Below are 11709 nucleotides of genomic sequence, written 5' to 3'. Positions count from 1 at the left end.
TATAATGTTGAATCTTTTCTCTCTATAATGTTGAATCTTTTCTCTCTATAATGTTGAATCTTTTCTCTCTATAATGTCAAATCTTTTCTCTCTATAATGTTGAATCTTTTCTCTCTATAATGTCGAATCTTCATGTCTATATAATGTTGAATCTTTTCTCTCTATAATTTCGAATCTTTTCTCTCTATAATGTCAAATCTTTTCTCTCTATGTCGAATAATCTTGGACAAATAGAGTTAGGTTAAGCACATTCGATTTGGTTTGATAGACACAGATCGATATTGTCACCGTCATGTTCAATCTTCTATCTATATCAAATTGTTGTCACAAAGAAACAAAAATAAAGCATTTTTTATGTCAGATCTTTCTGATTTTGGATTCTGCACGTTCATTATCATTTGTTAAAACAAACGTGAAAATTCTCGAAATTTGGATGAAAACGAATGCACATGTCTACAATATATTGCTGATCAACCATAAAGATCCAAATGTATATCAAAACCTACATCGGGGTTCCCGTACTTGGGAGAAAAAGGAGAAAATAGGTTGGGAAAAATATTTGAAAAAGTATTATACGTTGTTCATAAATCAATATATCGTATTATAAAGAAGGGATTTTTGAGGCACAGCTATTATAAAATATACACTATCTTTATTGTAATTAAACATAAAAACAAGCTAATATGTCATACAATATTTCCCAAAATCGATCCATGATACAATCTTATTCATCAATTATGATATGCATATATACTGGTCTTTTGTGGCCCAATGTGTTTCATGGATCAATCCACTTCTTCGGGAGCCGCCAGTCTATTATTGTATTAAAATTAAAATTAAGGAAAAAAGGTATACATTGTTGTTGTTCAGTCGTTTAGTCGTGTCCGACTCGTTGTGACCTCATGGATGGTTCTGATGTTCTATTGGGTAACGATAGGATGTACTGAAATAGTTACTTCATGATTGTCATGATTAAATGCTTTATTCTATGAATATGTAAAATTATCTGCTTTTGTAATAAAAATGATTTTGTAACTTCTTAAATGTGACTGGATATCAGTTAATATACGCTACCATTAAAATTTCCAACCCCTAGCCTCCTTCCAATCTCTTTCTGTATTTCGATGGGATGAAGGTACCACTTTCAACCCTTCTTTATACATAGCACTTCTTTACAACCCAGAATACTCACTAGAAGGCAGGTGCTGGAGCTGAAACTTAAATACTTTGGCCACCTAATGCGAAAAAAGGACTCGTTGGAAAAGACCCTGATGCTGGGAAACATGGAAGGAAAAATTAGAAGAGGACAACAGAAAACAAGATGGATAGATACATCATCGAAACAATGAACATGAAGTTAGGCAAGCTCCAGGAGGCAGCGGAGGACAGAAAAGCCTGGTGCGCTATGGTCCATGAGGTCACGAAGAGTCGGACATGACTAAACGACTGAACAAGAACAAGGTGCATAAACATGGTAGACAAATTAGTCACAGTTATTTTGAGGATAACCAAAGTGTGTTTTAACTGCTACATTTGGTCTGTGGGCTACAATGACCCCTGGTCATACAAGGGTAGGTACAAATATAAGCACCTTACATTTTATAAAGGACAATACTGACATTTCTAAATAGCTGAAAAAGGCACAGAAAAACAAAAAGTATTAACGTTGACAAAGATATTTTCATCATGATGCCCGTATTAACTTTAAGTGATAATAAGACCTCAGCAGTGCCTCCATGAGATCTTTGTTCCTCAGGCTGTAGATCAGAGGATTCAGCAATGGGTTAATGAGGGCAGATATGACTGAAAACAGTTTGTTTAAATTGACCATATCTCTGGAATTGGGGACCAAGTAAAGAAAAATGAAGGAGCCATAAAAGATGAAGACCACGGTGAGGTGTGATGTGCAGGTGGAGAATGCTTTCCTCTTTCCAGTTTTGCTATGGATTCTGAGGATGGTCCTGAAAATATAGACATAGGGAAGAAAGGTCAAAAGAAAGACTCCCAATCCAACACTAACACCTAATAAGAATATGGCCACCATGTTTATGAAGGGGTCAGTACATGTGATTTGATATAAGTGTGGAAGGTCACAAAAGAAGTTGTGGATGGAAGTTATTCTGCAGAAGGACAACCTTAACAAAAATAAAGTATGAACCAAAGGGTGTGAATATCCTACAACCCAGACCAGAGAGGCCATACGAGCACAGACTCTCCAAGACATAATTAGTTTGTAATGTAGAGGGTGGCAGATGGCAATGTAGCGATCGTAGGACATAGCCGAGAGCAAGAACATTTCTGAGTCAGCAAAGGAGAGGTAGAAATAGACTTGGGATATACAGGCAGGAATGGATATTGATCGGCTTTTTGTGACCAAATCAAAGAGCATCCTTGGTGCCGTCACTGATGAATAGGACATGTCCAGTAATGCCAAGTTGGCAAGAAAAAAATACATTGGATTGTGCAGATTGTAGTCAGTGAGGACCAAGAAAAAAATAAGAAGGTTTGTGATAAGAGTCATCAGATAGATGAGAAGGAAGGACACAAAAAGTCCATTCATGGTCAGTGGATGGTCTGATAGACCCACAAGAGTGAAAGAGGAAATCTCTGTTACGTTTCTCATATTATTCTTTTTTTTCTGTGTTTAAATGTTGTAAGAACACAAATCTGAAAGTCTAATAAAAGGTCTCCAAAGATGTAATTTATAACACCTCGGGAGCTCCTTTTCTATATCTGAAAACAATCTTTAAAATTTGAATTTAAAATCCACAAAAAGTGTTTTTATCTTATTGTCACCTATTTGAAAATTTGAGAATATAATTATTATTTTTATTTTTCATACTAGACATATGCACTACCAAAAAATGTGTTATTTTTGTTTCATTTATTTTGTGTTTATTTTCGGGTAATTCATTATGATTACAATTCATAAGTTAAAAAATGAGTAATTCAAAAAATTTGTAAATTTGAAAATCCTAAAATTATAATATTTGAAAAGAAAGATAATCCAAAAAATCTTTTTTTTTTTTTTTCACAATCAAAGTTTATTAATGAAAAAGTTGCAAAATACATCGTACAACGTATTGGGTCGAAGGATCCAGCATTAACATACATTTAACATATAACTTGTATTAACATATATTATACTGGATAAGGTCTAACATCATTTAGTCTGATTGGATAAAAGAAAGTCAAATATTTCAGGAATAGAGAGAGGGGGAGAAAAGAGGGGGAGGGTGGGAGGGAAGGTGGGGGGGGGGAGAAAAAAAAGGGGGGGAGAGGAAGGGGTATGGACCGGGACATAGATTACATCCTATTGTAGTTCTAGTATCTGAAGGATTAAGTAAAACAAATTATCATGACAGAAAATATTGTATCAGTGATATAGCAAATAAACCAAAAATTCTAAATAACAATTAGCTAACTAATAATAACTAACTATTAAATTATAGGTATTGAAATTTCCTTTCAAATTTGGATGTTAGTTACTGTAACTAATACTTTAGACAGCAAACGTATTGCTGTCTAAAGTATGGCCGTCGTTCCCGCGTCGAAATTTAAAATTTCACGTCGTTTGCGTAACACGTCCGGGAATACGGAAGTACGCTACGCACGTCGCCGATCGCAAAAATGACGTCAGTTCGCGCAAAGCACGGCGGGAATTTCTAAATGGAGCATGCGCAGTAGGTCCGGCGCGGGAGCGCGCCTAATTTAAATTGTACCCGCCCATTCGATTTGGACCGCCTTGCGCCGGACGTATTTACCATACACCGCCGCAAGTTTCCAGGTAAGTTATTTTGTGGATCGGGTACTAAAACTGAAAACTTGCGGCGGTGTAACGTAAACGGCTTACATTACACGGGCGCAATTGTACCTGAATCTGGCCCTAAATACCTTGGAATGTCTACTTTCCAAAATTGGGTCATTTGGGGAGTATTTGTACTTTCCTGGCATAAAAAAAAAACAACAAAAGAAAGCTCTATTTGTGTGAAAAAATTATAAAAATGTCATATGGGTACAGTGTTGCATGACCGCGCAATTGTCATTCAAAGTGTGACAGTGCTGAAAGCTGAAAATTGGCCTGGGCAGGAAGCGGGGGGGGGGGGGGTGAAAAGTGCCCAGTATTGAAGAGATTAAATGATAACTTCACTTTTTGTAACATGTTATATCCATATTCAGGGTTGAACATATAACATGTTACGAATGGACCGGCCCCCACACCTCCCCATTTCCCTGCTGTGACAACTAGCAGGGTTGTTCTCCCTCCCTGGGCAGAGCGGGGCTCCGCCCTTCCAGCTGTGTCACTGATTGACAGTGCGCCGAGCATAGAAAGCTACAAGGGCTGTCGGCTTGTAGTTTTTAATGAACTACCATGGTGCTGTGGAGAACTGTGGTAGTTCATTGTCTCTTCCTGTCAGATTGTATCTGCTTACCCCTATGGGATGTATGGGGAAGCAGATACACTGGCAGATCTGCAGGAGACTTGCATGGCACCAGCAATCTCCCAAAAAATAAATAGTGAGTAAAAATTACGAAGTACCATCGTGACCTGAGGACCCAACCAAGTGAGCTCCCATCTGGACAAAGGTAGGCCGGTGGATGTGGTGTATCTGGATGGTCTGCAGGCATGGGTATGTACCTGGATAGAAAACTGGCTACAGGGGCGTGTCCAAAGGGTGGTGATAAATAACATGTACTCAGAATGGTCTAGAGTGGTCAGTTATGGGTACCCTAAGGCTCTGTCCTTTTAAATTTATTTATAAATGATATAGAGCACAGGTGTCAAACACAAGGCCTGTGGGCCAAATTTTTCCCTCCAGGCCATTTCATGTGGTCCTCGTATCTCTCCTGCAGCTGCAGGAGAGCTCCAGCCCTCCCCTAGTCCTCCTCCAGACCCTTACTTTCTGCTTTCAAGCAATACATCCAGCTTCTTCCCAGCAGCAGCATAAAGAAAGGGGGTGCATTGTGATGTAAGAGAGAGTGGGGGACTCAACTTCTGAGTGAGTGAGTGAGAAACTTATATAGCGCAACACGTGCGAACTGAATCACTTCTGGGCGCTTAGTATCCATTCCCTAAGTAAACTTTTTGCCCTCAGAAGAGATGGGTTTTGATTTTTCCTCTGAAGGCCAGGTAGTTCACCTCCAATCGGATGCTGGTTGGTAGAGCGTTCCATAATCTAGGTCCTTGGACTGCAAATCTTCGTTCTCCTTTGGACTTGTATCTGGCTTTGGGTCCTTCTGATTGTGGGGGTGGCTCTTGACATCTAATGTAAGGGGAGGGGATGCACTGGACATCTAATCTTACAGATACCACTGGCCCTTTTGAGGGCAATCAGTGTTTGCTGACGACACAAACATATGTACAATAACAACACAGCAGGATCCAGAAACCTTACAAGAGGACATGAATAAAGTAGTTGAGTGGGCTACTACATGGCAAATTAAGTTTAATCCTGGTAAATGTAAGGTAATGCACTTGGGGATAAAAAAATAAACACAAGTTACTCTTTAGGGGGAGAATCTATATGGGCTTCCCGGATGGAGAAAGATCTGGGGGTCCTAGTAGAAGACAGACTAAGAAATAGCATGCAAAGTCAAGCTGTGGCTTTCAAAGCTGGCAGAATATTGGCATGCATTAAATAAGGAATTTACTCCAGAGATGAGACACCATTCTTACTACTCCACAGAACACACAAGAGGAGAGGGAGGAAAAGGATTCTGACAGTTTTGGAGGCACTGAAGAAGAGGAAGACATAGATCGAACATTAAGAAATGGTTTTCCATCCCCAGAACCCTTGGGAGTAGTATGTGGCTAGGAGGAGGCAGTTCCTGATACTGTAATCCTCAGTAACCATGCAGAGTCTGCTTCTCATGCCACTTCAAACTTGTGGTGCATGGGCTCCCTCATGCTTCAAAGCCTCCGAAAGGACCCAAAAATATGTAGCATAAAGGACTAGGCTTTCTATTGTTTAGAACAATCGATGACCACAGTTATAAGGAGAATGTCTCAGAACTCCTTAAAGAGGAGTTTATCTAACACGTTTCCCAATTCTGTTACAGTGTCGTGGTTTTCAGGCTTCGGTTGGTCAAGAGAGGAGCGTTAGAGAGGATGGCTGCCTAAGTGATGCATTTCACAATTTTTTTGGTCCTCGCTGCCCAGGGCTGTCAGCTTCCACATCCCATTGGCAGTGTCTGCATCATATGGTGGAGGATTATCTAGGGGTGAAAACAGAGATGGAGAGTTTTCCAGTTGATGATCAACTGGGTTACTGGGTCATGAGAATAGATTATTGGCCAGAACTTGACCAGTATGCAACTGAGCTACTGAGCTGCACTGCATACAGTGTGCTTTCCAAATGGGCATTCAGTGCTGCTGGAGGTTTTGTTACTTGTGATAGAACGTATCTGTCCACAGACTCCGTGGACCGTCTGACATTCAGATTTCAGATGTTGCTGATTAAGTGATTTTGGGATGTGGAATCTTTGCAGGACTTAGGACTTCTAGGCTGCCTAGCATTGTGGGTGTTAATTTTATCTGGAAGACTTTTTTGGTGTAGGTCTATTGGGCCCAATTAACACCCAAAGACCAATTTTTCCACACCTGTTTGACAGGTGCATATCATTACATTTTTTGACAGCAAGGCCAATTCTTGCTTTCATCAGTGTTATGATGTGAAGGCACCTCCGACGCCCAAAGACCAATTTTTTCTCACCTGTTACTTCTATCCAAAGTCTGTGGAAGTGACACCAGAATTTATTAAAAAATACTCGAATCTTGTTACCAGTGCACTACATTGTGGCCTCATTATACAGACTGGCTCCCCAAGACGTTGTTTACAAAATAAAGAAAGCTTGCAGGGAAAATGTCATTTTTTTGGCTTTATAAATGCAATTATTGTTGCAGCAGCTTTTATACATAGTACAGATGAGCCACATTACAGTTGGACTAGGGGAACCCCCCCCCCCCCCGGCACTATATTAAAAGTAATTTTTCATTTTTATTGTTATTTATAATTTTTATAATTTTTATGGTTTCACTTTAAGCTTTAAGCTTCGGTAAATCACTGCTCATTTACTTAAAAAAATTATGTTTTTTTTTACTAAAGTTTTTTTCATGGATACATGTCTCCCAGGTCAATACCCGGACCCGCATAACCATTGGATTCCTAATTACTATATAAGCCTTCACATAGGGCACTTTTGATTTTTACAGTTAGGGTATTATAGACTTCAATGGGGTTCGTTATTCGGCTCTGAATTTTTGCGATGTTCAAAAAGTCTGGTGCGAACCAAACAGGGGGTCATTCAGCCCATCCCTACCAAACATCAGCCGGAAAACCTTAATGACTTGGGGAGGATCTGCAAAGAGGAGTGGGACAAAATCCCTGTGTGCAGACCTGGTGGCCAAACTACAAGAAACCTCTGTGCTTGCCAACTAAGTCATGTTTTGCGAAGGGGTCAAATAATTATTTCACCAATTAAAATGCAAATCAATTTATAACTTTTTTGAAATGCGTTTTTCTGGATTTTTTTGTTGTTTTTCTGTCTCTCACTGTTACAATAAACTGACCATTAAATTATAGACTGATCATTTCTTTGTCAGTCTTCAAACATTCAAAATCAACAGGGGATCAAATATTGTTTTCCCTCACTGTATATGTGGTATAAAAATACATAAACTTCAGTCTCAGGTAGCTATAACCTCATAAATCAAACTAAAACTAAAAGATTTGCCAGCGTTTAAAGAATGTGATCTCTGGGTACTTATAAAAAATATTGGGGTTGATTTACTAAAGGCAAATTCTCGTTGCACTACAAGTACACTTGGAATTGCAGTCACTGTAGATCTGAGGGGAAGACCTGAAATTAATGGAAGCTCTGCTGATTTTATCATCCATTCATGTGCAAGCTAAAACGCTGTTTTTTATTTCCCTTGTCCACTCAGATCTACTGCGACTGCACTTTCAAGCGCACTTGCAGTGTACTTGTAGGCAAAGTGGAGTTGCCTTTAGTAAAAAAAAACAAAAACATTGTTCTAATTATTAGCCTTGTAGGTGGATAAACCCCTTTATGGATCATGGCAGATGGTGACTGTAGCCATGGAATTAAGAGACACTTCCCTTTTGAGGGGAAAACAAGGGAAAACCTAGAAAACATTATAAAAATCAGAGAGACATCACCCTACTGACAAAGTGGAGTATAGTCAAAGCTATGGCATTCCCAGTAGTAACCTCTGGCTGTGAAAGTTGGACCATAAGGAAGGCTGAATGCTGAAAAAATTGATGCTTTTGAACTATGGAGTTGGAGAAGACTCTTGAAAGTCCCTTGGGCAGGAAGAAGCTCAAACCAGTCAATCCTGAGGGAAACGAACCCTGAATATTCACTGGAAGGACAGATCCTGAAGCTGAAACTCAAATAATTTGGCCACCTAATGCGAAGAGAGGACTCATTGGAAACGACCCTGATGCTGGGAAACATGGAAGGGAAAAGGAGAAAAGGACAACAGAAAACAAGATGGAAAGATAGCATCATCAAAACAATGAACATTAAGTTAGATAAGATAAGGGTTATTGTCATTGTAAAAAAACAAATTCACATTGAAATTACATTTCTACTTCACACATTATTCATATATTACCAGCATCAACTACACATTTGTAATATGCAATTCATTTACTGCGATTAAAATTCCCATATAAAAGCATAACAAACATGGTAACATGAATCTGAATGACCACTTTCATTTCATTCCTGTATTAATATCTTTATTAGCCCTAGAAAAAAACTCTCCTTAAATCTATTTGTCCTGACTTTTATCACCCTAAAACAATTTAAATAAAAAATTACAGCCAGGATGGGTCTGATCTTTCATTATTTTTTTCTGCCCTACAAGTTTAGCAAGCTCTGGGAGGCAGTGGAGGACAGAAAAGCCTGGCAACAACAAGGTGCATAAAAATGGTAGAAAAATTTGTGATAGATGTTTTGAGGATAACCAAAGTGGTCTGTGGGGTACAATGACCCCATGTCATGCAAGGCTAAGTACAAGTATGAGTACCTGACATGTTTACATTTTATAACGGACAATACTAATATTTTTAAACAACTGAAAATGTGTGTAGTAATCTCTGACAGGGAACGGGGACGCCTGTGATAGTAGTAAATGTGTACCGTCAATGTGATCGAGTGACCAGCTATCTTAGAGGCTCTCACATCTAAGATAGCTGTTGTCAAAGTGGCTTGAGGTGTTTGCAGCTCCAAAAAATATGGAGAAAACCCTGATTCAGGGCAGCTATGCAAGCCCAAGGGAGAAACAGCCGGGAATATGGTGTGAAGCTTAGTGGGTGTCATATACCATCTGGTATGTGCTCTCAATGATTTTTCAAATGATAATAAGACTTCATAAGTGCCTCCATAAGGTCCTTGTTCCTCAGGCTGTAGATCAGAGGATTCAGCAATGGGTTAATGAGGGCAGATATGACTGAAAACAATTTGTTTAAATTGACCATATTACTCGAAGTGGGGACCAAGTAAAGAAAAATTAAGGAGCAATAAAAGATGAAGACCACAGTGAGGTGTGATGTGCAGGTGGAGAACGCTTTCCTCTTTCCAATCTTGCTACGGATTCTGAGGATGGTCCTGAAAATATAGACATAGGGAATAAAGGTCAAAAGAAAGACTACAAATAAAATACTACCACCTAATAAAAAGATGACCATCGTGTTTATGAAGGGGTCAGTACATGTAATTTGAATCAAGTGTGGAAGGTCACAGAAAAAGTTGTGGATGGAAGATGTTCTGCAGAAGGACAACCTGAGCAACAATAAAGTATAAACTAAAGAGTGAGAATATCCTCCAACCCAGACCACACAGGCCATACGAGTACAGACCGTCCAAGACACAATTAGTTTGTAATGTAGGGGGTGGCAGATGGCAATGTAGCGGTCGTAGGACATAGCCGAGAGCAATACAATTTCTGAGCCAACAAAGGAGAGGTAGAAAAAGACTTGGGTTATACAGGCAGGAATGGATATTGATCGGCTTTTTGTGACCAAATCAAAGAGCATCCTTGGTGCCGTCACTGATGAATAGGACATGTCCAGAAATGCCAAGTTGGCAAGAAAAAAATACATTGGGTTGTGCAGATTGTAGTCAGTGAGGACCAATAAAAAAATAAGAAGGTTTGTGATAAGAGTCATCAGATAGTTCAGAAGGAAGAACACAAAAAGTCCATTCATGGTCAGTGGATGGTCTGATAGACCCACAAGAGTGAGAGAGGAAATCTCTGTCATATTCCTCATATTATTATTTTTTTTCTCCATTAAAATGTATCAGTATAGAAGAATAATGAGGTGATAGATCTGAGGATAAATAGGAAACATGAACAGTGTATCTACACATTACATGTATTCATTTCTAACAGCTAATGATTTATTCTTATATAAAATGTTGGCAATCCCGTAGGACAGACTGCCGTGTTGTAAGAACACAAAGCTGAAAGTCTCATTAAAGGTCTCCTAAGATTTAATTTATAACACCTTGGGAGCCCCGTTTCATTGATTGAATACAGTCTTTAAAACTTTAATTTAGAATCCACTGAAAGTAACTTTTTGTCACCTATTTTACTTACTTATTGGTTAGTGGACATAGTGATATAAAATACTATTAACCACTTTCTTACTGGGCACTTTCACAACATTTACATATTAACAGGTTACTTCTCTCACACAGCATATGCATAAGTACAACTACGCTCCAAAACACATTCTGCTACTCCTCCACAGTACGGTGATACCACGTGTGTGTGAGACTTTTTCACAGCCTGGCCATAAAGAGAAGCCCAAGTGTTTTCCACAAGTTTTTATAAAATGTGGAAAAAAATCTAAATGTGTTTTTTTTTGCACAGTTGTCCATTTATAAAATATTTCTAACACATAGCATTTACATAGCAAACATTGCACCCCAACATTCCTTCTGCAACTACCCCTGAGTATGGCAATACCACATGTGTGAGACTTTTACACAGCCTGGGCACATACAGAGGCCCAACATCCAAGTAGCACAATCAAGCGTTCTAGGAACATAAATTACACATCTAATTTCATGACGACATATCATAATTTTAAAAGGTCCTGGAGCACCAGGACAATGAAAACGCCCACAAAATGACCCAATTTTGGAAACTAAACACCCCAACATATGATCTATGAGACATAATGAGTCTTTATAACATGTCATTTTTCTCCACAAGTTTTTATAAAATGTGGAAAGAAAATGAAAACACATTTTTTTAACACAAATTTGAAAAATGTATACAATTAGCCAGATTCAGAAAGACTTACGCCGGCGTATCTACAGATACGCGTCGTAAGTGTAAATATGCGCCGTTGTATCTGTGCGCCGTACCCACAGAACGAAATACGCCTGAAAATAGGCTTCCTCCGACCGACGTAACTTTCCTACACCGGAGTGTCGTGGGCGCATATTTACGCTCGAAGCATCTGGCGCTCACATTGATTTCCTATTCAAATATGCAAATGAGGGAGATACGGCGATTCACGCATGTACGTGCGCCCGACACAGGCTACGTGCGGCGCGCGTAATTCGTACGTCTGGCCTAAAGTTATTTCATCAACAAGCTGGTTTATCTCTGCACCAGACGTGCACAGGTCAGCTGGAGAGCAGCTGCAGCAGCACCGTCAATTATACGCC

General features: G+C 39.2%; 1 protein-coding gene across 1 annotated transcript; it reads right to left on the bottom strand.

Moving 5' to 3' along the window:
* Positions 1 to 804: 804 nt before the first annotated feature.
* Positions 805 to 2581, bottom strand: LOC120944905 (olfactory receptor 1G1-like). Its single transcript, XM_040358664.1, has one exon. The coding sequence runs from the start codon at positions 2558 to 2560 to the stop codon at positions 1685 to 1687; it is 876 nt and encodes a 291-aa protein (XP_040214598.1). The 5' UTR covers positions 2561 to 2581; the 3' UTR covers positions 805 to 1684.
* Between the last annotated feature and the right edge of the window lie 9128 nt (positions 2582 to 11709).

This window comes from Rana temporaria, chromosome 7 (genome assembly GCF_905171775.1).
Source record: "Rana temporaria chromosome 7, aRanTem1.1, whole genome shotgun sequence".
Classification (NCBI taxonomy): domain Eukaryota; kingdom Metazoa; phylum Chordata; class Amphibia; order Anura; family Ranidae; genus Rana; species Rana temporaria.
This window is presented reverse-complemented; position numbering and strand designations above follow the sequence as displayed.

Excerpts from the sequence above, each read along its gene's own strand:
- LOC120944905 (XM_040358664.1), bottom strand. The coding sequence starts at position 2,560 with ATGAATGGACTTTTTGTGTCCTTCCTTCTCATCTATCTGATGACTCTT.